Source organism: Salvia splendens, chromosome 1 (genome assembly GCF_004379255.2).
Source record: "Salvia splendens isolate huo1 chromosome 1, SspV2, whole genome shotgun sequence".
NCBI classification, from domain to species: Eukaryota; Viridiplantae; Streptophyta; class Magnoliopsida; order Lamiales; family Lamiaceae; genus Salvia; species Salvia splendens.
The window spans coordinates 41,879,276-41,904,533 of NC_056032.1; the positions used below are offsets into that span (position 1 = coordinate 41,879,276).

At 38.4% G+C, this 25,258-nt stretch overlaps 4 protein-coding genes across 7 annotated transcripts; 2 read left to right on the forward strand and 2 right to left on the reverse strand.

Moving 5' to 3' along the window:
* Window positions 1–3,521: 3,521 nt before the first annotated feature.
* LOC121752586 (pentatricopeptide repeat-containing protein At3g02330, mitochondrial-like) lies at window positions 3,522–6,268 on the forward strand. The gene has a single exon (XM_042147711.1). It carries the CDS (start codon window positions 3,611–3,613, stop codon window positions 6,203–6,205), a length of 2,595 nt encoding a protein of 864 aa, XP_042003645.1. The 5' UTR covers window positions 3,522–3,610; the 3' UTR covers window positions 6,206–6,268.
* A 151-nt stretch (window positions 6,269–6,419) lies between these two features.
* On the reverse strand, window positions 6,420–11,070 carry LOC121752592 (serine/threonine-protein kinase 19 homolog). Of its 4 annotated transcripts, none has more exons than XM_042147729.1 (9): window positions 10,858–11,070; window positions 10,659–10,732; window positions 9,538–9,591; window positions 8,983–9,075; window positions 8,150–8,269; window positions 7,563–7,634; window positions 7,341–7,418; window positions 6,721–6,918; window positions 6,420–6,577 (listed from the first exon to the last, which is right to left on the reverse strand). In XM_042147729.1, the coding sequence occupies exons 1-8, from the start codon at window positions 10,970–10,972 to the stop codon at window positions 6,727–6,729; spliced, it is 798 nt and encodes a 265-aa protein (XP_042003663.1). In that variant the 5' UTR covers window positions 10,973–11,070; the 3' UTR covers window positions 6,420–6,577; window positions 6,721–6,726. The 4 variants fall into 4 exon arrangements, with proteins under 4 accessions (XP_042003663.1, XP_042003650.1, XP_042003656.1 ...); XM_042147716.1 differs by having other exon boundaries at window positions 9,538–9,618; XM_042147722.1 differs by having other exon boundaries at window positions 6,420–6,580; window positions 9,538–9,618.
* A 2,430-nt stretch (window positions 11,071–13,500) lies between these two features.
* Window positions 13,501–20,758, reverse strand: LOC121752618 (dolichyl-diphosphooligosaccharide--protein glycosyltransferase subunit 2-like). Its single transcript, XM_042147741.1, has 20 exons — window positions 20,684–20,758; window positions 20,436–20,581; window positions 19,616–19,808; window positions 19,445–19,534; window positions 19,115–19,177; window positions 18,931–19,000; window positions 18,664–18,728; window positions 18,343–18,397; window positions 17,438–17,565; window positions 17,210–17,325; window positions 16,981–17,050; window positions 16,581–16,682; window positions 16,360–16,449; window positions 16,100–16,248; window positions 15,500–15,611; window positions 15,340–15,423; window positions 15,024–15,104; window positions 14,680–14,904; window positions 14,429–14,551; window positions 13,501–13,970 (listed from the first exon to the last, which is right to left on the reverse strand). The coding sequence occupies exons 2-20, from the start codon at window positions 20,576–20,578 to the stop codon at window positions 13,854–13,856; spliced, it is 2,076 nt and encodes a 691-aa protein (XP_042003675.1). The 5' UTR covers window positions 20,579–20,581; window positions 20,684–20,758; the 3' UTR covers window positions 13,501–13,853.
* Window positions 20,759–21,561: 803 nt separating this feature from the next.
* On the forward strand, window positions 21,562–23,877 carry LOC121800692 (uncharacterized protein At1g03900-like). Its single transcript, XM_042200210.1, has 3 exons — window positions 21,562–22,194; window positions 22,701–22,961; window positions 23,639–23,877. Exons 1-3 carry the CDS (start codon window positions 21,694–21,696, stop codon window positions 23,705–23,707), a joined length of 831 nt encoding a protein of 276 aa, XP_042056144.1. The 5' UTR covers window positions 21,562–21,693; the 3' UTR covers window positions 23,708–23,877.
* Window positions 23,878–25,258: the final 1,381 nt, after the last annotated feature.

Consider the following 25,258-nt stretch of genomic DNA (forward strand, 5'->3'; position numbering starts at 1 on the left):
GTATGATTATTTATAGACTATTCGAGTGCAAGATTTTAATAGAAACGGTCCTCATTATTCGAGTTGAAAATGTGGGGACGCCGACATATAAGTTTGATACAATGGGAAAAAAAAATATATGGTGGACTTTAACATGCAGAAACAGAGATAATTTTAACTAAAGTTGAATACAATTAAGTAGTACTAATTTATTAGATAAAAATTTCACATAAAGTACTAATTTATTAGATAAAAAATTGAATGGTGTAGATTTTATTGATTCTGTGTGTGCAGTATAATTAAGTACTACTAAGTTATTAGATAAAAAATTGAATATAATTAAGTACTACTAATTTATTAGATACAAAATTGAATGATGTAGATTTTATTGATTCTGTGTGTGTAGTGTATATACACAATTAGGCATTACAAGAATAAAAAATTGAATGGTGTGTGTATATATATGGATCGGGATGTGCTTATAAAATAACTAATTTTAAAATATAATGTACTTTCAATTTCTTGCTCTCACATTACACGAAACATGCAATATTATAAACACTAAAATGCAATATACATTTGTAGAAGTTACAGATGGATTTCCGCAGATTGCATTTTATATTGTTGAGTTTTACATTGTAGACATAGACTGTTTAATTTGCATTATATATATAGACAAATTGCATTTATATATAGTTTATTTTGCATTGTAGACAATTTATGTTAAAATGCAAAACTCAACAATATAAAATGCAATCTGCCTATAACTAAAATGCAATATGCGAAAATCCATCACAGCTTCACAAATGTATATTGCATTTTAATGTTTACAATATTGCATGTTCCCTGCCATGTGACAACACGAGATTGGATGTACGTTGTGACTTTAATTAAGGATGCACCCTAGTGGGATGTGTTCATATTCTAACGCTAAGTATATGTAAAACACAAAACACTTGTAAGTCCATTGGATCTTGTGATCTAACGGTTAGATTAATATCACGTGTCATCTAATAATGTAGCTAGGATAATAATGTAGCATTTTAGACTAATAATGTAGATGTTTAGTATAACAATGTACATTTTCAGTCTAATAATGTACATCGACTTATAATGTACTTCAGCTAATAATGTAGCTCGGGTATTATTATCACAACTATCCAATCCAATGATCCAAGGGCTGTGATTTGTGTATTTTACACTAAGGACCCTAATACCTTATATATAGGAGAGGATTAATTAATCCGAGATGTGTGATAGAGAGACATGAGACTCGTCCATCCTTAATCAAATAGTTAGTGGATCAATTCCTATATTTAAGTATGAACCAAGCTTAAATCCTTGGGCCAACTGTCCTAGCATTCGAGATGACTACAAATTAGTGCGAACCTCGGTCTAATATTAAAAAATTAATCCACGGGAGAGGATTAAAATACTTGATGTTAGTTCGTTAGTTCTTTTACGTAATTGCTGAATCTATTGCGAGAAATAAATTTACATAGAATCAAATCCTAGAGTATATCTATATTTATATTATTCGTTGTATTATCGACTATACATATGTGCATGTACAGCTCATGTTGAGGTGCTGCTTTTCTGAATTCATGTTGGTTATGAATTAGATTCTATTATTGCACATGGGAAAATAGTGAGATAGTAGTATATAGGAAGCTTTTTATCTTCTTTTTAAAATACTTAATTAGGGCTTAGGTGTATCTTGTTAACCAAGAGAAAAATGTAGCTACTAAACATAATATGCAAATAAATCCTAAAATAAGTAGGTTTGTAATTTGAATATAGATATGCATGTCACTAAATCATATAGATCGCTTGCAATTTTGGATCAAATATAAAGTTAAAGTACTTTAACTTTTATTATTTGACAGATCACTTGCATTTAGAGTAACTTGCTCACAACACTCATCAAAAATATTTTTGTTCAACATATATAAATACGAAAATGATTAATAAAATTGACGTGATAAAAACCCATGCACGAACATGCATGCCCCCACTCCTCACACACATTAAATAACGTGCAACTCTTAAATAAAAAGATTTTGTATGCAGTATATATATTCTCTTTTAACGTTTGTCTAAATATGGCCAAAATGAATAGTACATATTTATTATTCATTCCGCTAATTCTAATTAGGTCATATGGGACCTCCCTAAAGCATCTCCAAGGAGAGAAGATATATAGAAAATGTATATAATGTATTTACCTTCTTAAAAAATGAAATATACCCTTCTAAAAAGTTACATATTCCAAAGGGAAAAGGTATATGGAAAGATAAATTATTTTTTAAGAATAAAATAATAGTACAAAATGCATTAAAAAAAAATATAAAGTGTAATACCTTCTCAAATACATTTCCCATTGGAGAATGGTTTTTCAGGAAAAGAAGGCAAATATGGTAGTTATAATATTTTACCACTCCATTGATGGGGAAGTAAATATACCTCTTCAAAATACCTTCTAAAATACCTCTCCCTTGGAGAATGATTTTTCATGAAAAAAGGTAAATATGGTAGTTATATTAGTTTACCTCTCCTCTTGAAGATGCTCTAACTATAGACAAATAATATAAATTAAAGAAATCTAGTGAAAAAGATTGGTAATATCATTACTTGCAGCTGATCATAGGACTCAATCATCTCTCAAATATTTTATAATTTTAAACCAATGCCAATTTTATAAAGATTCGAGCGATCTAAAGTATTCGAATTAATTAATGAACATCTTTACAATAATTAATGTATGTAAGAATCGACAAAATAAGAAGGAGTCTCTCTAACTTGGAGTTCACGTTCTCATCATCTTTATTCTTGTTCAAATAATTTGCACACGCATGCCTATTAAATATAGTGCAGCTTCTTTTTATACTCCATAGCTTCTAAGAAATATATGCAAATTATTGTAACCGAATTCTTTTGCCACACATAATATAATTATAAACAACTCTTTTGCAAGCATATTTATTTATTCTACTTGAAACATTACATCCACTTGTTGCATTTATGATATATATGTTCATTGTGTTTTTCGAGTTGTATATTTGTTTTAAATTTAGGTAGATAAACAGTTAGGAGGATAATATACTCCTTGGTAGTTATATTTAGCATTTCTTAAAAACAATAAGTTGTTAAGTGAAAAGTAAAAATCCTAGCTATTTGAGTATTTGCACAAAAAACCTTTTTAGAATTTTTTACCCCAAAGAAAATAAAAGGCAATGTTCCCAAAAACTTAAACTATTGCTTTAAAAAAAAGAACTATACCAGATTAAGAATAATCGTTAAAATAATACCAGTATAATTAACCAAAGAATTGATTTCCAAGCAAGGAAAACATTTTATGATAATTGAATTAGATACATTTCTGAAAATATGAAATCAAAAATCTTAATATAGTCTGATTATTAATTGTACTAAAATATGAACCAAATCAATTTATAAATGGCCCAATAATTAAGAGCCCAAAACCAATTAAACATGGCTAAAAATTATTTCAAAAAGGAAAACAGAAGTGGGATTTTTTAAAAATGGAATTCCAAATTCTTGAGCAGAAAACAAAATATTTACCTTTGTGTAATAATTTGAATCCAATGAAAGAAGGATTGAATGTTGAAAGATGAGTGTTAATTTCTCACTTTCGTCTAACAGCAAAAAATTCCGCCAAGCATGGATTCAAAATTCGATGGCCGCATTTTACCGAAAGACATTTTCCTATATATTTCAAGAATGCTCCAAGGCGAGAGCGCGCGAACCCGGGATGCAAGCCCACGCACGGATGATCTTATCTGGCTTCAAACCCACAGTTTTTGTTTCCAATTGTTTGATCCAAATGTACATAAAATGCTCCCGCATGGAGTGTGCGGGTAAACTGTTCGACAGAATGCCTGAACGGGACCGCTTCTCTTGGAACGCTATGATCTTCGGGTATTCGATCAATGGGAAGATGGGGTTGGCGCAATCGCTCTTTGACTTGATTCCTGAGCGAGATGTGATCTCATGGAATTCTTTGGTGTCAGGATATTTGCAGAATGGGAATTGTTTGAAGTCGGTTGAGGTGTTCGTGATGATGGGGAGAGATGCTGTGGGATACGATGAGACCACGTTTGCTGTTGTTTTGAAGTCATGCGCGAGTTTGGAAGATTATCTGTTAGGACTACAAGTGCATGGAGTTGTAGTGAAGTCGGGATTTGAATGTGACGTGGTGACTGGAAGTGCTATGTTGGATATGTATGCAAAATGCAAGAAGTTGGATGAATCAATGCGGTTTTTTAGCAGGATGCCGGTGAAAAATTGGGTGTCATGGAGCGCGATCATTGGTGGCAGCGTTCAAAATGGTGAGCTAGTGGATGGGGTTGAGCTGTTTAAAGAAATGCAGAGAGAGGGAGTTGGGGTTAGCCAATCTGTTTATGCTAGTGTTTTCAGGTCTTGTGCTAGTTTATCAGATTCAAGGTTGGGTTCTCAGTTGCATGGCCACGCACTGAAGAGCAATTTTGGAGCTGATACCATAGTTGGTACTGCAATGTTGGATATGTATGCGAAATGTGGCAACTTGCTTAATGCTACGAAGGTTTTCGACTTGTTTCCAAACCATATCTTGCAATCTTACAATGCTTTGATTGTTGGATATGCTAGAGCCGATTGTGGATTGGAAGGTATGCAGCTGTTTCTGCTGCTATTGAGGTCTAATCTTGGTTTTGATGAAATAAGTCTATCTGCTGCGTTTAGTGCTTGTGCAGTAGGGAAAGGACTTTTCTTAGGAAATCAAATACATGGTTTAGTACTTAAGACTCCCTTCCGTTATGATATCTGTGTGGCCAATGCCATTTTAGATATGTATGGTAAATGTGGAGCATTACGCGAAGCTTGTTCTTTGTTTGATGAAATGGAGAGTAGAGATGCTGTATCGTGGAACGCAGTCATTGCTGCTTGTGAGCAGAACAACAATGGGGACACGTTGCCACTATTTGTTGGTATGCTTCGTTCAAGAATGGAACCGGATGAATTTACATATGGAAGTGTTCTGAAAGCTTGTGCGGGTGGGCAGGCTCTGCAGCAGGGGAGGGAGATCCATGGTAGAGTCATTAAGTGCGGCTTGGGGTTGGACTCATTTGTGAGCAGTGTGATTGTTGATATGTATTGCAAGTGTGGGGTGGTGGAGGAGGCTGAGAAGCTCCATGACAGGATGGAGGAACGAACGCTTGTTTCGTGGAATTCTATCATTTCTGGGTATTCTTTGAGTGAGCAGAGTGAAGGGGCACAGAAGTACTTCTCTAGGATGTTGGAGATGGGAATTAAGCCTGATAACTTCACTTATGCTACGGTTCTTGACACTTGTTCAAATGTGGCGAATGTCGGGCTTGGGAAGCAGATCCATGCTCAAGTGATCAAGCAGGAGCTGCAGTCGGATGTGTACATTGTTAGTACATTAGTTGATATGTATTCGAAATGTGGGAACATGGGGGACTCTGTTTTGATGTTCCGGAAAGCACCCGGCCGCGATTTTGTGACTTGGAATGCGATGGTTTGTGCCTATGCTCACCACGGATATGGGCACGAGGCTCTGCAGGTGTTTGAAGAAATGCTGCTCGAGAGAGTGATGCCAAACCATGCAACATTCGTGGCAGTTCTTCGTGCTTGTGGGCATATTGGTCTTGTTGACGAAGCGCTTCACTACTTCCACGCTATGAAAAACGAGTATGGACTGGAACCGCAGTTGGAACATTACTCGTCTATGGTTGATGCACTTGGAAGGTCTGGCCGGATCATTGATGCTTTAAAGCTTGTCCAAGATATGCCCCTGGAGGCGGATGATGTGATTTGGAGGGCTCTTCTTAGTAACTGTAAGATGCAAGGGAACGTCGAGGTGGCAGAGATAGCAGCGAGCGCCCTTCTGGAGATTGACCCTCAGGACTCGTCTGCTTATGTTCTTCTATCAAATATCTATGCTGATGCAGGGATGTGGGGCGAGGTTGCGAAGATGAGGAGGATCATGAGACATAGTGGGCTGAAGAAGGAGCCGGGGTGTAGCTGGATCGAGATCCAAGCCGAGGTGCATATGTTTGTAGTGGGGGATAAAGCTCATCCGCGGCTTGATGAGATATATGAGAAGATGGACGTTCTAATGGCTGAGATGAAACCTGACATTGATGTGTTGTTTGATTTTATGGCGTACGAGGATGAAAAATGGTGTCCCACTAAATTAGTGTCTTGAAAAATATCCAAGGATTTTGAAACAATACATTTCTTTATTTCTTCTCACTTTTCTCTTCTCTTACTAGCCTGCATTTGTTGGCTACATTTGTTAGTTGACTCATCATTTTGCAGAAAAAGTTCATTTTTCTAGATTTTAAGTTGCGACAGTGGAAGCAATTAGAGCATGATGATTTATGTAAATTATTTGTAAAAACTGTGTTTACATCCGTACGAAGGCAGCAATAAAATATTTTATTGGATAGATGTACTAAGCATGTAGTCTTACAACACAAGCTAAATTTCAGAGGCTTCAACCTTGCGGTGACCTGCTACGAAAATCGCAGTGACCTGCTAAGGGAACAAACTTTGGCATCAAGAAAACCGTGGTGACCTGCTAAGGAAAAACGAGTATCATCTTCACCTGAAATGGGGAACGTGCACATCGTTCGACTAAACATTACACGAAGTGCAGCTAACAGATCATTCTATTAATGAATGTTAGATGCACTCAAAGAAGGTACGTACTATACTTACCATAGTTCAATCTTTAGCAACTCGTACAATCAAGCCGCTTGGTGTCTGAATGGTTTTGAGCTGACCCGAACCTATTAGATCTCGTAGATGAAATCTCATATCCAGAGAAGAAAATCTCAGGCGTTTAATCTCCAAAGCAGCCATCATCATCTCCTTGTATTTTCTTCGGCTTAGAAGAGACATAAGCTCCTTCCTTCCCTGAAAAAATGTTGAATAAACCAAAAATATGAGACCCGTATTATGTTTCATACATTGTATTACTTCTTCAACCTTCACAAATAAATTGAGAGCCCATTGATATAGGTGAAGCGGATGCAGTACTAAGAATAGAGGTTGTGATCACACTCAAATCAAAATTTGAAATGCAATAATCAAACACCAATATCTGGGCTTTTACTAGATATTCAGGATAGAATTTAATCACTCAATAACTGCCTAGTAGTTGCTTTCCTCATTCAACAAGTCAATGTTTTTCCAAGAAAAAATTCTTCCAAAGCATGTCTTGGAGTATGAGCTGTAAAATCTCCCTTGCAGTATTGTCTTAATCAATGAAGCTTTCCCGCAAAAAAAGAAAAAACTGGAGAATCAATTGTTTACAGATTGAAACATCTCATTGTTACCTGTGATAGACCTTTGAGTACTGAGCCAATGTTTGGAATTGAAAACCAATACATGTTCTGATCAATAAGTTGGCGAATCTAGAAGGAAACTGCAATGGTTAAAAAGCAATATAACAAGTCGGAAAATGAGAGCAAAATGTCACATCTAAAAGTCTAAAACACCCTGGTTTAGTGATTCAAAATATTCAAGTGTTAGATTAAAATAAATATAGTTATACTTACAAGAAGCCCAGCACTAATTAATTGAGAGATATGGTCCTCTTTCACCTTTCCCCCTAACGACAGAAAAGACCACTGCAAAGCAACCAAGATCCGCGTCAGCCATATCACCTTAGTCGATAACTTATTACATATTGTTGAACAAAATAAAGATAAGATTCTAAGCATGGATAGTCAATTTTTTCTCAATCACATAAGTTTGAAAGAAGGGTTGGAGTTCTGGCGTTGGTAAACTACTGAGGAGTGGGGACGAAAAGGGAAACCCAGGAGCCAATAATTAGCATTCCTCGAGCGCTAGCATAACGAGTCAAAAACTATAACTATTTATCAGTTCAAGATATAGTGCCAAACTAATGCTGGATCTGCTAGAATAGATAGACTGTGCATTGATTATCAAGCAGGCCAAGATAAAATTGGTCCACTCGGAAAGAGTGCAGTTATTATTGATTTATATGTAAAGTCGCATTCGCACAGTTATTAATACAACATAGTCAAGGTCCTCATATCATCCAAGGAAAACTCACAAAGTAACTAGCATAAACTGCTCGGCCAAGCAGTTATACACACTGATTGAGGAATAGATTACAAACCAGCTCTTGATGACCAATGCTGGTTTCAAGCTTGGACTGTAGGACATGAATCTTGAACCACTCAAAAACTACAAGGTCATTTTTGCTGTTTTCTTCCATCCTTTTCACAACACGTTCAATCTGTGCATGGTCAAAGAACACCCTAAATTAATCATCTCTGAGCATGAGGAAGATTGACATGTTAATTTCAAGGATAATGGCCTTAATAGGGGAACTAGGATTCAAACAATTTGGCATCTGTTACACATAGATAGCAAGGAGCAAGGACTTCAACAAAAAATGAAAGCAAAAATTGTCCACCTGTCAATACGGTTGCTATAACGTAACATAATACATTTTTTTCCAACAAATAAACACTACTTATAAGAATAAACCAGATTTAAACACCCAACAATGGGACCTTTCAGAACAAGCAACTAATGCAGGGACTAGAAAACAGAGAGGAGTCCAGATGTTTTAAGCTATATTTTCCCATGACATTTCTAACAAATATAAACAACATACTTACTAAAGATAAGTGTTGGGGCTAAGCATTTTAGCCTCTCAATATTAAATTCTGAGAGCACCTATCAACCGTAACCACGGGTTTGGAAAGCCAATGAAAAACTAACTTAGCTTAAGGAATTTTTAGGCTGTTGACGTGTTAAGTACAAATTTTCAAACGTGAAACTACATGGCGCTAATCCATGCCACTATGCAACTCAATAAACCACCTTTAGAAAGAAAGAGAAGGAATACAAAAGATTAAGACAAGCATGATTAGTTACACATAAAGGACTGTTCGACAAATCATGACTTGGATGGCTTCTTTAAATATATGGAACCAAACCAACCTGACTGATGTAGTCATCTATAAACATTATGGCATGATCATCCTGTCCAGTGTTTAACTTAAATATCCGTACCACTTTTTCCCTCTTAAGAGACTGCACAATATGAGAGATAAGACAATTAGTTCAATTGGGAAAAAGGAGTATGATTCCAATGAAGCAGAAGAATAGAAAAAACCAGGTTTAAAAAGTAATGAAGAGTGAAAGACAGGAGAGTGGTAGAGTTGATCACAGACAACATCATTTTTTCTCATCACTAGGGGAAAATTATGGACACACACAAGGTGACTATGGAAAGACAATAATGCAAATCAACGGAGAAACAATGTTTGTGTATACATTGATATTCTGAGGAAGGGAGAAGGAAGGGGGGATCAGATCATGAATTATGATTTCGAACTAACTAGTTTAAACAGGGGCAAGGAGCAAAAGCAATTAATAATACACCACTGAAGGATTTCTGCATCGACAATAATGCATGTTAAACGAAGTTCCTTCTGGTTTTAGTAAAGAAAAAACTAAAGAAACCATTAATGCTTACCGGAGAAGCCACCTCACCTCTATTTCCCTATCCACTTCAGTCCTATTTTTTATGCTGCTGTACAACTGCGACTGCAAGACAAAAGGAGGAACTGAAACCTGAAGACACGCAGTTCTCTAAACTTAAGTTATTGGCTGAATGCAGTGGAAGTAATACTATTTGGTAGGAGTAATACAATGTCTTTGGCAGCACTGAATTCGACCAACAGCAACATATTAGCATGTTTCAGTAGCAAGATCACTGAACCAAATTAAGCAGAAAAATGCACAGGTACGGTATTCTAGTACTAAAGTCTATGTTGTTTAGTCGAGATCGCAATTGATAAATTTTAATTAGTAGATCATATAACATAATGAGATTTACAGAAATGTTTTGACACGTTGAATATAAAGTTATAAACCCAAAATAAGTAAATAAACAACTAAAAATTCAGCATCACAATCTTCACAAAATTTCTTGAATCATCTACCATTATAGGGTTTTTTCTTCTTTGGTTTTAGAACACACTTAACATTCCTCAAGTGTACTGGACTTTTTTTTATTCCGCATTTGGGAGAGACGCATGACCCTCATGCGTCTCCTTTTAATGAAACGCATGACGGAGATGCGTCTTTTATAGAGACGCATGAGGGACATGCGTCTTTAAATTTTTATTTTTTTTTCTTTATTTTTTTTGAAAGACGCATAAGCGTCATGCGTCACAGGCAAAGACGCATAAGGGTCATGCGTCTTTCATTTTTTATTTATTTTATTTATTTTATGTTATTTATTTTTAATAGTAAAATAAAATAAAAATAAAAATAAAAAATGAAAGACGCATGACGCTTATGCGTTGCCTGTGACGCATGACGCTTATGCGTCTTTCAAAAAAATAAAGAAAAAAAAATAAAAATTTAACGACGCATGTCCCTCATGCGTCTTTATAAAACACGCATCTCCGTCATGCGTTTCATTAAAAGGAGACGCATGAGGGTCATGCGTCTCTCCCAAACCCGGAACAAAAAAAAGTTCAGTACAAACACGGAATCTAAGTTCTATTCTAGAACAAAAAAAGAAAAAACCCACCATTATATGAAGTAAATAATTTTTTGTGACCAATTAAATTAGTTCAATAACAAAATAAAGTTGAAAACATTACCTTCTGAATGTGAGGGAACTGAGCACGCATCATCCGAAGCGCCATCAGTGTATCACTGAATGCAAAATTGTCATCTTTACGCCGCCCCAAAAAAAATCACAATCAAACAACGTGATAATTACCGACCCCGGAAAGAAATCCTAAACGAAAAATCAAGCCTCAACAGTAAAGGGCGGAATAAAAACGGTTTTTCCTCTACCTAACGAAAGAGAATGTGAATTTACAACATCGTCTTCAGATTGGGGCTCTGGTTCTTCATTCCGCCGACGCTTCCTGCTTGTTGATGGCTCCGATTCCGGGATTTTGTTGCTCATATTTCTCCCACGGAATCTTTCTAACCAACTCTTTTCCTTTTGATTTTGTTTCTTCTCTTCGTACTGTATTTTTTTCCTATTCAAAAGTGGACTTAATAGTTTTCTCTACCAAACGAGCCCTTATAAGTGGAGTACTGTGACAGAATGCATTATTAGAGCATCTCCAATGCACGGATGTCCCATTCGGACATCCACTAGGACTTCCCAAAAACACCTCATCCCACGTCACTAGGACTTCACATCCCACTGCCACGTCACTAGGACATCCGCTTCACAATCCGCCCTTCCCATCGCCCTTCCCACTAGGACTTCCCGCAATAAAAAAAATCACAATTATTTATAAACGTAACGGAATTATAATTTTGACACGGAATACGGAAAAATTGCGAATGCTTCATTAAAAAAAATTACATAAAAAAAGAAAAAAAAATTACATAATAAAAAAGAAAAAAAATTACATAATAAAAATAACATAATAAAAATAACATAATACGGGAAATTTAGACTCGGCTCACTCCGCGTTGTCCTCGTCGCCCGTGCCGCCCCCGTCGTCCCCACCGCTAATCTCGGCGCCATCATCTCCAATGGGTGGCATCCCCAAATCGCGCCGACATGCATCGATGACATCCTTCAACATCCTTTTGTACACAGGATCTGTCGTGCTATGCCACCTATGCATGGTCCGGACCAAACTAGTCGTTATCTGCTGCTGTATTCACCGGAAGCGTTGATCTCCGTCCGCTTCTGCCAGCCCGATTCGACACCCCCACAAAACTTTTGGGAATCCTTCACCACGAGATAGGCATCCCACTGGTCGAAATCTTTGAACTTCAAGGATCTGTCGGGGTACTGCGCCAAGGCACGGTTCTTCACATCCTCCTCGGACATACCGCTGGTTGCCTGGCGGAGATTGTTTTGGTAGAGGCCGGCAAATCGACTAAGCTTAGGCCTCAACCGCTCCCACTGTTTCCGGCATTGTTCGGGCACGCGACACTTCGCCCCAGCCGGTTTGTGTGTGAGGTAGGCTTCAGCGACGAGATGCCACAGTCCTCGACTATTGAAACCCAAGCCTTCGAAAGCGCGACGTTTTCTCACACGCTCCAGACCGTTCTCTTTCCCGTCTCCTCATCATCCTCCTCCTCAGCCACCGTTCGCGAGGAAGAGCCCGTGGCTTTCCCCTGGCCCTTGCCCCTGCCCTTGCCGTTGTCCCCACATCATCGGGAGTCTCCCTCACTGGAGATAGCCCCAACTCTTCAAAAGAGAAAGTATCCACGCCGGTGAACTGATTCTCCGGAATAAAACTGGATGGGGTATCAGTAGACAACATATTGATAACCGGCCGATAGACATCGTCTGCTAGTGGTTCAGGGCCCCTGCCACCCCCTCCTCCAGGCATCATCCCCGGCATCATCCCCTGCATCATCCCCATCATATTTGGGGTCATGCCCCCCATCCCCATCCCCATCATATTTGGGGTCATGCCCCCCATCCCCGCTGCCCTGGGCATCATACCACCCATACCACACATCCCACCCATCCAATTGTACATATTGCAGTAACGGGACATCATACCACTCATCCCACCCATCCCACCCATACCACCCATCCTACCCATTCCACCCATCCCCGACATTGTCGGAACCGTTGTCGCATTTTCGCTAGAGTTTCCCTCCAGTTCGGCGGGAAACGTCGGAGTCTGCGACTCGCTCGTGGCGGGGGAGTTCCTGTCGTTCTCCATTAAGTAGAAATGAAATTTGTAGTAAAAGAAGAGAGAAACTTGTTAACACAAGTGGTGCGAATGAAATGAAGTTCAACGAGCTGTATATATAGAGTTTAAAAAAAATAAAATACCGGACGTCCGACCCACGCCACAATGGCGGACGTCCCAGGACAAAAAATAAAATACCGAGGACATCCGACGTCCTTACGGGACGTTCGTATCCGAGTTGAAACGCCACAATGGCGGACGTCCCGGTCGCCTGTCGCGGATGTCCGACCGGACGTCCGCCATTGGAGATGCTCTTACTATTACTTGAACTTGAACAATAAATTTACCATATGATTTTAAATGAGTCGAATAAATTTTACTATGTAAGTATTTTACTATTCAACAATTGAAAAGCAACTGGAAATTTGATTTTAGAATTGTTGCATGCTATAATCAACATTTTCTCAAAATTCAAATATAATCAAACTTCCAAAAATTCCGGCTATAAAAAGAGTATATAAAGTTCAGACTACATTTGAAATTCTTCTATAACTGCAGACCATAAAATATAGTAGCGATACTTATTAAATCAATAAATTATTTTTTTCACAGCATACTATTTCACTTTAATGAAATTTTATTTTGACATTCTCAAAATCAACGGAATTTGTTCATTCGATTATGCTTTCACATAAACTTTTCTCTCGTGACAAGAAGTAGTCTTCTGCATCTGTTAAAACCAATGCAAAAAAAAAGGGGCAAGCTTTGAGCTGAGTGCAACAACCTTCAGAGTTGGAGCAAAGAAGTGCACAACTAATGGTGATTCTAATCTCTGACATACTTCAATTCATGTAAATGTAATATCTAAAAAATCTGTTTTCAATACATTAATAAGCAATCAACTGCTATATATATAATAGTCAGATTAACCAGTACTGAATTACCAGCCAAGAAAAACCAACTCCCTGCAGCTACATCTTCCTTCATTTATGCCTATGACTCTCTCAACAGGTAATGCAACTACCTAATCCCACGCAAATATCAAAATTGTATCAGGGAATACAGGTACGTGATATAGTAATCAGACTCGAACACGATAGAACCAGATTGCAAACTGGGCTCTCTTTAAGCAGCTTCCTGTACCAGAAACTCTTAGAATAAGAATTGGCCCTTTCACGTAGATTTTAACTTGGACGAAGTGGATGCAAGATGAGATAGTGTCTTGTGCCCAACAAACATCAAGAACATTCCCAATAAGCCGAGTGCCTTCAGTGTGGTAAATAGGTCCAACTACAAGAGGATATAAGAGAAATATTATGAGTTACTCTTTTTCACATTCGCAATTGAATAGCACAAAATGGTACCAGAATAGATGATTTATGAGCAGGTAGAACATGGAATTTTCAAGATGCACAAATTTTTCTTCGTGCATAAATTTCCACATAAAAGATCAGTGATATTGCATGTTCAGTGATCAGAATATTGGACATAAAAACGTCAGCAGCAATATGCAAGTGCATGGAAAATGAGTAAGGCAGAGTTGAGATTGATCCTGCACAAATTACAAGACCAGAAATACAACAAGATCTTGAGCTCTGTATAAAAGAAGACCCCATTGAATGCACTTTAAAAATTCAAACCCATCAGCACAAGAAGAATCATTTTTAATACTATAATACATCAGCTCAATGGTACGCAAACAGAAAATGCTAAACTACAATCAGAGGAAAATTAAGAGACAGACAGACCTTTAACCAAAACAATGCATAGAGTGCCAGAACTGCTGCAATTCCCAGGTGGAAGAGAAGGGCAAAAGTTGAAGGGACAGTTGCTTTGGGGAAATTCTTGAGGTTGGCACGAAGCTGAACGAGCTGCACGACCACAAGAAAAAGTAGATAGTTTTAGCAGTGGCGATATGAAAAGGAGATGGGCACATTGAAAAAAATATCATCCATTTACTTGTGCAAGTCATAAGAGGAAAAATTTAAGCAACAAGTACCCCAGCCAAGAAACCGAAAAATGGTATGAGTACAAGGCCCAAGAAAACAAGAGAAAGCTCCTTAGCGGGACGCTTTTCTGGATCCCTGAATATGTGAGCGATCTCTGGCTTAGGCCCATATCTGGAGTATGGGTCAACAGGTTGTGGAGGAGGACGAGCGGCCTTTTCAGGTGCATCAGGGAGATCTAATTCTACATAGCCCAGAGGTTGCAAGAAAGAATTCTCCTGAAATAGATCAAACCAAGGTAATTTATGATAGTGTAAGCAGTCGATCCTATAAAAGTTAATTGGGAGCTAAAACACAAAATATCAAATGAAATGCTTTTTCAGACGGAGAAATTTACCATGTCAGAGTCTCCAACTGTAAGTTGGATATCGTATCTACCAGATAGGTAGAAAAACTTTTCAACTAGCCCCAGGAAATCCTACAAGATCAATAAAGCTAAGACACAATAATAGAAAACGATATAGGTCTACGTGCAGGATATATTACATCAATGACCTATCGTATTGCGTAAACACACAGTAATCTCAAACTGGAAGCACATATAGTGGGAGCAGTTATAATTCTAAAACATAAAAACTGTGACCTATTGTATTGAGTAAATAGCAGAATTTAACTCAGTTCATTTGCATGCAAGTGGTAATAAAGAACTTAACTAGTATTATCTCAAACTTCTTTCCTGAATTTCCCACCAAGAAGATGTGATCAACTTCACTTTCATGTCGCAACTTGAGGAACGCCTGAACAGAACATGGACTTAGACAAACTTCAAATAAGAAATAATACAGTCCAATTTATAAAGACTAGAATGGCAACCTGGTGGGGATTGAAAGCATTTCCAGAAGGAGTGGTCAGGTCAAAGGATAGCCTCAACTTCTGGAGATGATTAGCTGATAAAGCAACATCATTGCCGCCTGGTAATGTTAGCCTGAATTACATGACAGAGTATAAGAGTAGCTTATACTTATGTCCTTCCATGATAGGCATCATAAGATTCTCAAGAAATACTACAGTTGATTTTTGAAAATCAGATGCAACTCAAAGGACCATGAATAGTGTTACTAAATGGGGAGCAGAGCAAATAAAAGAGTAACGCAGTAAGATGATGACCAGAGATACAATAATATAAACAAACCCCAGTAAGCTACATCCCGAATCACGCTAAAAATGCTGATGGGGAACAGGAAACAACGAGAAAGCATCAAAGAGAGGTCGGGAGTTCACAACTCAATATGAAAACGCAGACAACATATGAGAGTCCACAAAGTGCATAATGGGTGCAGAAAGAGTTCAGGGACATAAACATAAAAAAAGGTCAAAAGCATAGAAAATAATAGATCCCAGCATAGTAAACACAAAGCAAAAAAGAAGACTATCACAAGATAACAGTCATAACAAGAGAAGTTAAGGGTTTACTTTTTCTGAGTCTCTATACTTCCATGGTCACCGTCAAGTATAACAATCTCTGCATTGCCAATCTTGATAACCCCGGTTATATCAACAAGCACTCTAGTTCGCCCACCAGTCACATAGGCTTTCTTATGTTCTGGGTTGTCAAATATAATCTACAAATGACAAATGCAGCTAGGAAAGGTAAAACATGGAGAGAAGAGGAAGATTGTATTCACTAATTGAAAGAGTGAGAGATGATACAGTAAAGGAGATGAACTTTATACCTCAAAAGAAAAAACATAGCTTCCAACATCAATATTTTTTGGCAACGTTTCCAAGACATGCATTCCACTGACTGCATTGAATTTTAGCTTCTGCATCATTGAAAATAAAAAAGCCCTTAGTTAAAGGTGTCTGAAACATGAATTTATGAAAGTGACTCTTTTGTAAGTTAATTATTAAGAAATTTCCAGCTTCATATAAGTCCTCTGCTAAATAGAATTACCTGGTCAATGACAGAAGCATCTTTTGAACCAGAGACAAAAATCTGCATGAGCCTGACTGACAGAGTACGAGCTGGAGAACCCAATACAGTGCTGACCCGAACCTAAGAAAACATTGAGAATAAGTACAGGCCTCCACATTTGCAACATTGGAAAGAACACCAGGAAAATCTCCAATAACACAATCAACTTCATCAATTATCTACACAATGATTGTGTTATACAGATATAACATGGGCAAAAACTTCATGCAGACCGACACACTAACATCTGAAGTTAAAGCTTCATTCCGGATTCCAGTTTACTTACACAAGTGCATAGTAAAAAGAAAATTGAAAGAAAGCAACTGATTGCTATGCAATAAAAAAGTTAATTAGAGTACAAAACTATTGGATTGTAGACCTTAAGTTGATCTTTCTTGGTGACTGAAATGACAGTAGCTGGCAGAGATAAAATCAGAGGAGTGGATTCCCTGGAGCAAAAATGAGAAGATATATTAGAGTTACTAGGAGTTAAGTACAAAGTCTAACAAGAGAAACTGCAGAAAATGTCTAAGTTATATATTTCAAACCAGAACATGCTTTATTGTATGAACGAAGGCCTAAAGAATGTTAATTTCAAAAACACTTGCCTAATGTTTTCCAAGCAACTCAAAGCATCAATTTGGTGATACAAATCTTGGGCACTTCCCGGAATTCCAACGCCAAGGAAGAATTTTGCCAAGCCCAAAATTTTATCTCCAGGAAGCTGCAAGTTGAAATCTAAGTTTATTTATGTGTAAAAGAAGATACAATTTACAAGAAAACCAAGTTACACAAGAAATTCCAAGTATCTGGAAAGTGGAGATAATCAAACATACATTCAAATTTTCAGATGTGACTGCTGCAACAGCTGTGATTCCACGGACTACTGAAGCAGAGGCTGAAATAGGACTCTGATGTCCCAGTGCACCGACATGTTTCTCATCAAAGTAATAAGTTCCATCATCTGGGAGAAGTACATCAAACAGAAAAATGAGTAAAGAATAGCATACTGTAATGTTTGACTTAAAACTCTTTGCTAGTATCACTGGATTCAGTTTAGATAATAGAAGGTTTAGCATAAAGAGAAAAGTCGCCTAAGTAGGACCCTGTGGCAGCATCAGAATACAAGTTCAGTTTTTATCACCCCAGCTGCAAGCATCAGGACATCTACATAGATCAGACCTTTTTAGGACAGTATACTCTAATTTCAAGAGAAGTTGGTATGGGAAGGAAAAAAACTTCCCAGAAGATGGAAGACAGAGGCTTCAAGGCAAGCATATATAATCATGGAGTGGATAAAACGTTAAGAGACCTTCTTCACCATGGTTAACACTTTCAGTTACATCCACTAGTTTATCATGTTCCGCCTCTTTTATGGTGGGTAAATGGGGAACTATTTCTCTAGCACATTTTCCTATATATAAACCATAAGTGGTATACCCATATGACCTAATCAGGTGAGAAACAGAATAAGCGACATTTAATCAGACAAAGGTTAGAATTTGTTAACCAATTAACAGGTATCTACTATAATTTGTCTACACTGCATCCTTAATACTTATCATATATATGAGCACCATTTAGAAACAATAGAAGAATGTCCTAACTCCTAATCCTTTTAAATAGACTAACATTATAGTGACCTTGTACCAATAACAATGGTGCTTAGTACAAGCTATTGAGCATGGATAAAAGAAAAACAAATATATTAAAAAGGGTAGGAAAACAGAGAGGCCCCTACCGTATCTTTCAATACCGTCAAAGAGCTTCAGGAGGTCATTTTTCAGAGTTGTAATCTGGCATTGCAAGCAGACTTAGATCAGATTATTAGACATGGAAATTGAATAACTACTTCTGTAGAGCTAGTGTGGCATAAATTCCACAATCACGTTCTTAATGCATTTGGTATATCTAAACACGCATGAAGCATCAATCGTCTAATTCTAATTTACTGTCAAGGTACTCAAAGGCTATGACATGTTATTTACAGCCTTGATAGTAACGGTATACCTTCACAGAATTGGTAACTTGTAAGTAAGAAACTCAAAACATCAACACTAACCAGGGAATTGTCAATCTGAGGAGTTGCTAAAGAAATAACTCCAGCCAGGGCTTCAAGTGCTATCCCTGTGAAATAAAAGCTACGTAGATAAACAATGCTGATATACTACTACTACTACTACTACTACTACTACTACTACTACTACTACTACTACAACAATGGCAACAGAAATATACTCCAGTACATAAACATCATCTATCGGTTGAATCAAAAGGGTTTGTGTTTAGCTAGCATATGTACTTTATATCAAGAGGACGAGTTAAATACCAGCAGCATTGTTACTAGACTCTGGATTGTTGGAATTAAGACGCCACCTTCCATCACTCTGACCAAGAGCCTGATAGAAAAGGACATAAATTTAGGCTTTTAAGAAATTGCAAGTAAATGGGGAGCATGTCAAGTGCTATCTCTTAGGACGCTTGCAGATCAATACATCATGTCCCGATTCTACCTTTATTGAGCGAAAAATTCTATCAGCATCTCCAAGATGAACATCCACTTCAGGCGTCTGTTCCTGATACCAAATGAATAGAACATGTGAAAAGAATTCAATGCAACAGAAAATGAGATTAAGAAATGAAAAGCTAATTGCTTGTCCAGAAGCTAGTGGAAGTGTGGAACAGCGGAAATCTTACAAAAATTTACACATGGCAGCAAATGAGCGGTATAAGGAGTTTATATTAAATCATAGTATATAGTTTTATTCTCAACATGGGTATACTTTTGTAGCCAAGTATGAATCGAATGAAAGAAATCTTAACAGAAATATGAACTCTTTTACCTTCAAAAGCACTAATCCTCCAATGGAATAGTAAAAATCAATAAGCGAATTGGCACCATTTAGAGAGCCCTTAAGTTTAGACTCAGTTCCCTGTGGACCAAGAACATAACGGTGAGAACAATAATCTTCACATCAAACAATTGTAGCTGATGGAAGAAAGATCTTTAATACCCGAAAAGCCTCACTATTGAGGTCACACTTCAGTATGCTGTTAACTCTTAGTGCTTGGAAATAATCCTTTGAGGCTGAAGAAGTAGACTTTAAGGTGTGCGCCACAGAAGCACAAGATGAAGTTGTTATATCATGCTTCTTTTCAATCCCAAGAACCTTAAACGTCTTTAAAGCCTCATATGTCTCCTCCAAACTGGAAATAGTGCAACAGAGTGAGATGGCCAACAATGTTAAACCGCATATGTTAAGTGGTATGGTTTTAGCAAGCAAGGTAGAGTAATGATCAGTATCAGGGAATATACAGAGGAGACAAGCAATAGAATATTGCACAAGAGCAGTCCTTTGGAGCGAAACAATGAGCCAAAGTTTATGCAAATCCCAATTCAAACACAAAATATTAATAACCAAATTTTTTTCCTATAGTATTATTTTTTTTAAAAAAGATGGGAAAGAACACACAAGAAAGAAAGGAAGACACTATGGGGGGACAGTGGGCAGTTGAATTGGATATGCAGCTTGCGTATTAGAGTCAGAATAGCCCCCCACCGCAAACAATAAACAAAACTTGCAAATTGTGAATAGAGACGGAAACTCTGTCTTAAGAAAGGCGATCAAGGCAAATCACGAATTCTGCTAATTAGCTAAAAACTCGAAATTGGAAGTTCAAACTTACTAGACAAGACTGATTGCTAAACTAATCTTCTATGATAATAACAGATCTTTCAATTCATCAATGACCATGAAAAAAATCTCAGAACCTAGAATTTGCGAGTCAAATACATCGCTAAGGGAGTGGGTTTAGAGAGGGTTTAGGACCGACCTTCCATAAGATCCATCAGCAAGAGAAAAGAGCTCCAATGCCGCAGATCGATGAGATTCCGAAACCGGGCTGAAGACGGCCGATTCACAGCTCGCGGCGAGCACCAAAACCGCTAATAGCAGTAATCTTAAATATCGCGCCATTTCCTGATGAAAATATCGGCGATGAGGCGACGATCAGTGAATACAGAACAAGGAGAATCGTAAAAATTGAGAGGCTGAGGATAAAATGCGGAGGAGATTGCTCACCGCGGTTGAGAGTCTTCGCTTCGACTGTACGAAATTGAGCTTTGGTTTGGTGAGGTCTAGACTTTAGTCTTCCAACAGTGACGCATACTGAAATTCCATATCTACCCCCGCTTCTTAGCCCGGCCCGGCCCGGCCCGATAAAAGCCTACACCTTATTCTATTAATTACGGGATAATTACACAATACATAAAAATCCTATTCTCTCCAAAATTATTTCTTATTTTTCATCTTATTCACATGATATTATTTCTTCAAATAATACCCCATGTATTGCAATATAAGCATCTTATATCATGCAGTAGATATGCATATAATTTCAGCTAATATATTTGCAGCTAATCTATATAAATACTAATTTTCAACCAATTTTTCATCCTCCATAACTTCACCCACAAACAAATTCCAGCTTATCTTTGATAAGTTATATGGAGTAGTATATTTCAATAAATCTCCTTCTAGCTGAGCACATATTTTTTCATTTCCTTTATCCTATTCTTAATTAGTTTTAGCCTTCTTTTCACACGCAAACACAGATTCAATCTCTTTCTCTCAAAAAAAAGAAAGAAAAGAAAAATGAATTGTTGCTGCAACTATATAGTAGCTAGTTTTCCGATGACTTGCAGCACCGAAATGACCTTCTTCCACTCCAATATCATTATGCAAACTCCTCAGATATTTATTTATTCTAATCATGTTTTTAGTATAATTTTAGAGTGAATAGGACAAAATATAAGATAAGATAATGGTGTTAATGATTTTTAATGGAATGCATTAATTTGAAACACTAATCATATTTTTTTTATATAATATATGTTAACTTAAAATTTTTTGTACTAATTTGAAATATTATGAAACCTTTCGTATGAATCCCATTAATTACAGTTGAAAATTCCAGTGGCTTGGCTTTAAACCCACGTTTTCACAGCTCCACCTTCAGCTTCAACAAACACTAATCAATCCTGCATCTGAAACCGACGAACCAACCCGAATTCTGCGCGAGCTCCGAAACGATGTCGTACGACGACGACCAGGAGACCTTCGAGCACACCCTCCTCGTCGTCCGCGAAGTCGCCGTCTACAAGATCCCTCCCCGCCCCACCAGCGGCGGCTACAAGTGCGGCGAGTGGCTCCAGTCCGACAAGATCTGGTCCGGCCGCCTCCGCGTCGTCTCCTGCCATGCCCGCTGCGAGATCCGCCTCGAGGACCCCAATTCCGGCGACCTCTTCGCCGCCTGCTTCGTCAATCCCGGCCAGCGCGACGCCGCCGTCGAGCCCGTCCTCGATTCCTCGCGCTACTTCGTGCTAAGGATCGAGGATGGGCGCGGGAAGCACGCCTTCATAGGGCTCGGGTTCAGTGAGAGGAATGAGGCGTTTGATTTCAATGTGGCGCTGTCGGATCACGAGAAGTACGTCAAGCGGGACGGGGATAAGGAGGCCAGCGGCACCGGCGGCGCTGAGGTTGGGGATGAGGGGCAAATTGATATACATCCCGCTGTCAATCATAGGCTTAAGGTAGTTTCCTTAGCTTTCTGCTTCCTAATTTTTTTATTTAGAAGTTGATTTCTTAGGTTTTGGGGTTTAATCTTAACAATGTGGCTCTGGATTGATCTGGGAAATCCGCTGTGTAATTTCTCAAATTATTGATTGATGCATATTGCTTTCGCACAAATAATTCAACTTTTTGATAGTTTTTGGATTGGTTTCCCCTAATATTTAGGAACTTAATGAATTCTTTAACTTGTTTTTGTAGTTACTTGACTTTTTTCTGTGCTTCTTTTGGCTATTAAAATACCAATCAAATAATTTATTTTTGCTTCGATTTGTTTTTGGACGTTTCTTTATGTGATCTTATGAATGGACTTCAAATTGCAGTCCTATATTTGTATTCTAGTGAAAAAACTACTACTACTATTTGCTTATGTCTTCAATTAATGTATTTTTATAGTAAAACACTGTCTTTTCTCTTTGTTCTGCAATTCTTAAGTAGCTCGTCTTATTTTTACATCTTACTGGGATAGGAAGGGGAGACGATTCGGATAAATGTGAAAAATAAACCTGCAAGTGGAGCAGGCATGCTTTCGACTGCAGTTGCAAAACCTAAAGCTCTAGGTCTTGCTCCCCCGCCTGCTGGAGCAGTCAAAATTAGGTCTCCTCTTCCTCCTCCTCCAAATGATCCCGTTGCTGCTAGGTTGGGTGGCAGTCATAGCAGTGCTCTGAATGTTGCCCAAGATAATTCAAGGCGCTCTAGTGATGCTCTTTCCGATCTCTCTCAACTTGAGGTATGCACTGTCTTTTGCAACTGGTCTAAAGCTAGTATGAGCTTTCATAGTCATTTTTTTCTTTCTATATGTGATTAATGGTTCAAGTAATCAGTTTCCATCCTTCACTTGTTTGCTGGCTTGATTTTGTTTCTAAAACAACTTAAAGCATTATTTCTACATTTTCTATTAGTAGTATTTCTTTTATATTCCACATTCTTGAAAGGTTATATACCAAGCTATACTGATTCATTTCCTTAGTAGAGTGAGATAAATGCTTGAGAATCCTTTGAAAACTGAAGGTAGAATTCTTAATCAGTAATACAAAGTTCAGCATTGTGAATAGCTAGTTGATTCTCTTTTGATTTTGTGCTTGTCGTAAATCAGCAGCATGATTTAGATGGTAACTTAGAGTTGCAAATCATACATTTATGTTCTTTTAAATATCCGCTCAGCGAGTGATTCCTTGCCCGTAGATTCTCTTTGGTTGGTGTGAAAGTATCACATAGGCTCGCCACTATGTTGATCGAACCTTGGATCGGTCGAGCTCTTGGTCTCATTATTGTGAAATGAAACAATTCTGATGTGCTGTGTGCATGGAAGCATGAAGTTTATCGTTCTCCATTTTCTTTGGTTTAGTTTCAAGATTGTGGGGTGCACTGCATTTGATTTCACATGTGAATCGTTTGAATTTGCAGAAGAGCCTTCCGTCGAGTGGCGGATCAGGGACTCCTCAAACCTCTGCAGCCGGCTGGGCAGCATTTTGAAGATCTTAAAGGTTGGAGCTTTTTGTTACAAAATGAGAAAATATGGGAAAATGTGGGGAGAGATGTCCTAAATATTTGTTGAGTTATTATACCACCATCTTCAAATATAAATGTGTATTTTTCATGTACCTTTTGTTATTCTAATTTTAACATTGGATCTTTACACTCTACATTGTCTGTGAACTGTAAGAACAAAATTGTGAAGTTTTTTCTGAAAAAGTACTGCAAGAAAACATCAAAATTTAATCCCCAAAAATTCAGAAATTGAAATTTGAATGGTTATGTCAGTTGTTCAATGGTTAGATGATGAAATTAAATTCAGCCTTTGAAGTTGCCTTCTCATGGTCAAGGCATTTTTTACTAGCGACCGTGATACTAGCTCCGACATCGGGGGCTTTGAATATTGGCTTAGAGATTTAGGGCATTAGCAATGGGGCGCCCTAAGGCGCGCCCTATGGCGCGCCACGTCAGCAGTTTTATCCTCCTACCTCCTCACCTGCAGTGGGGCGCCCTAAGACGCGCCCTAAGGCGCGCCCTATGGCGCGCCACATCATCATTTTTTTAATATTTATTACAAAACTCATACGAATTTAACAAAATTAATACATTAAAATACGAATTTCAAAAACTTCATTTCATTGAATAAAAATTAATACATTACAATGCGAATTAAAAAAACGTGAACTCAACAACGGCGGTTGCGAGCCCACACTTCTTCGATCATGTCGTTCATGAGCTGCGCATGATCCTGTTGGTTGCGCATTGAGGCCTGTCTAGATAGAACCTCGTTGAAGCCTAACGGTAACCCTCTATCGGGTGGCTCGGTCGACGCGCCGGCCAAACTAGATGCACGATCATCTTCATTCCAATCGGTGATGCTTCCGCCTTCATTCTCGACTATCATGTTGTGCATGATTATGCACGCATATATGACATCGGCGATGACATCCTTGAACCAGAAACGAGCCGGCCCTTTCACAATTGCCCACCGTGATCGGCAAAGTAGTCTTCAACCAGACGTGTGTGAGCTTCCGCGTGGTCGCGTCGGATATACGACCTATGTCGAATAGGTCTATGGACTTGCTCAGAGGCCGCTGCCGCTGCCGCCTGGCGCTGCATCAACGCATAGCAATGCGTCATCGCCGTTTCAACGACTGCATTTAATGCTATATCTATGCTATTACTGGACTCATCAGAGGAACTAGAACTATTGGTGTCGTCGCCGGGATTCATATTGGTTGGATTTGTGAGAGAGAATATGTAGAGGTATGCACAAATGAATGACAAACGCTCTTTAAATAGAAAACCAAACCGCGTGCCATCGTCCGCGACCTATCGTCCGTGTACGCCACAATGGGGAGGACGATGGCGCGGACGATGCCTATCGTCCGCGGCCATCGTCCGTGTACGCCACAATGGGGAGGACGATGGCGCGGACGATAGGCATCGGGCGCGCCATCCTCCGCGCCCTTAGTATCGGCCGCGACGATCGTCCGCGACCTATCGTCCGTATCCGCAATGGGCGCGGACGATCGATGGCGCGGACGATGC

Coding starts and splice junctions, on each gene's coding strand:
- LOC121752586 (XM_042147711.1), top strand. CDS start 3,611: ATGAGTGTTAATTTCTCACTTTCGTCTAACAGCAAAAAATTCCGCCAA.
- LOC121752618 (XM_042147741.1), bottom strand. CDS start 20,578: ATGGCGCGATATTTAAGATTACTGCTATTAGCGGTTTTGGTGCTCGCC. Junction 14,905..15,023: donor CAGTTGGAGACTCTGACATG/GTAAATTTCTCC, acceptor GATCTATTTCAG/GAGAATTCTTTCTTGCAACC. Junction 14,552..14,679: donor TTTTCGGTTTCTTGGCTGGG/GTACTTGTTGCT, acceptor GTGGTCGTGCAG/CTCGTTCAGCTTCGTGCCAA.
- LOC121752592 (XM_042147716.1), bottom strand. CDS start 10,972: ATGAGCAACAAAATCCCGGAATCGGAGCCATCAACAAGCAGGAAGCGT. Junction 10,733..10,857: donor TTCACATTCTCTTTCGTTAG/GTAGAGGAAAAA, acceptor GGCGGCGTAAAG/ATGACAATTTTGCATTCAGT. Junction 7,419..7,562: donor TAATTAGTGCTGGGCTTCTT/GTAAGTATAACT, acceptor GTTTCCTTCTAG/ATTCGCCAACTTATTGATCA.
- LOC121800692 (XM_042200210.1), top strand. CDS start 21,694: ATGTCGTACGACGACGACCAGGAGACCTTCGAGCACACCCTCCTCGTC. Junction 22,195..22,700: donor CTGTCAATCATAGGCTTAAG/GTAGTTTCCTTA, acceptor TTACTGGGATAG/GAAGGGGAGACGATTCGGAT. Junction 22,962..23,638: donor CCGATCTCTCTCAACTTGAG/GTATGCACTGTC, acceptor TTGAATTTGCAG/AAGAGCCTTCCGTCGAGTGG.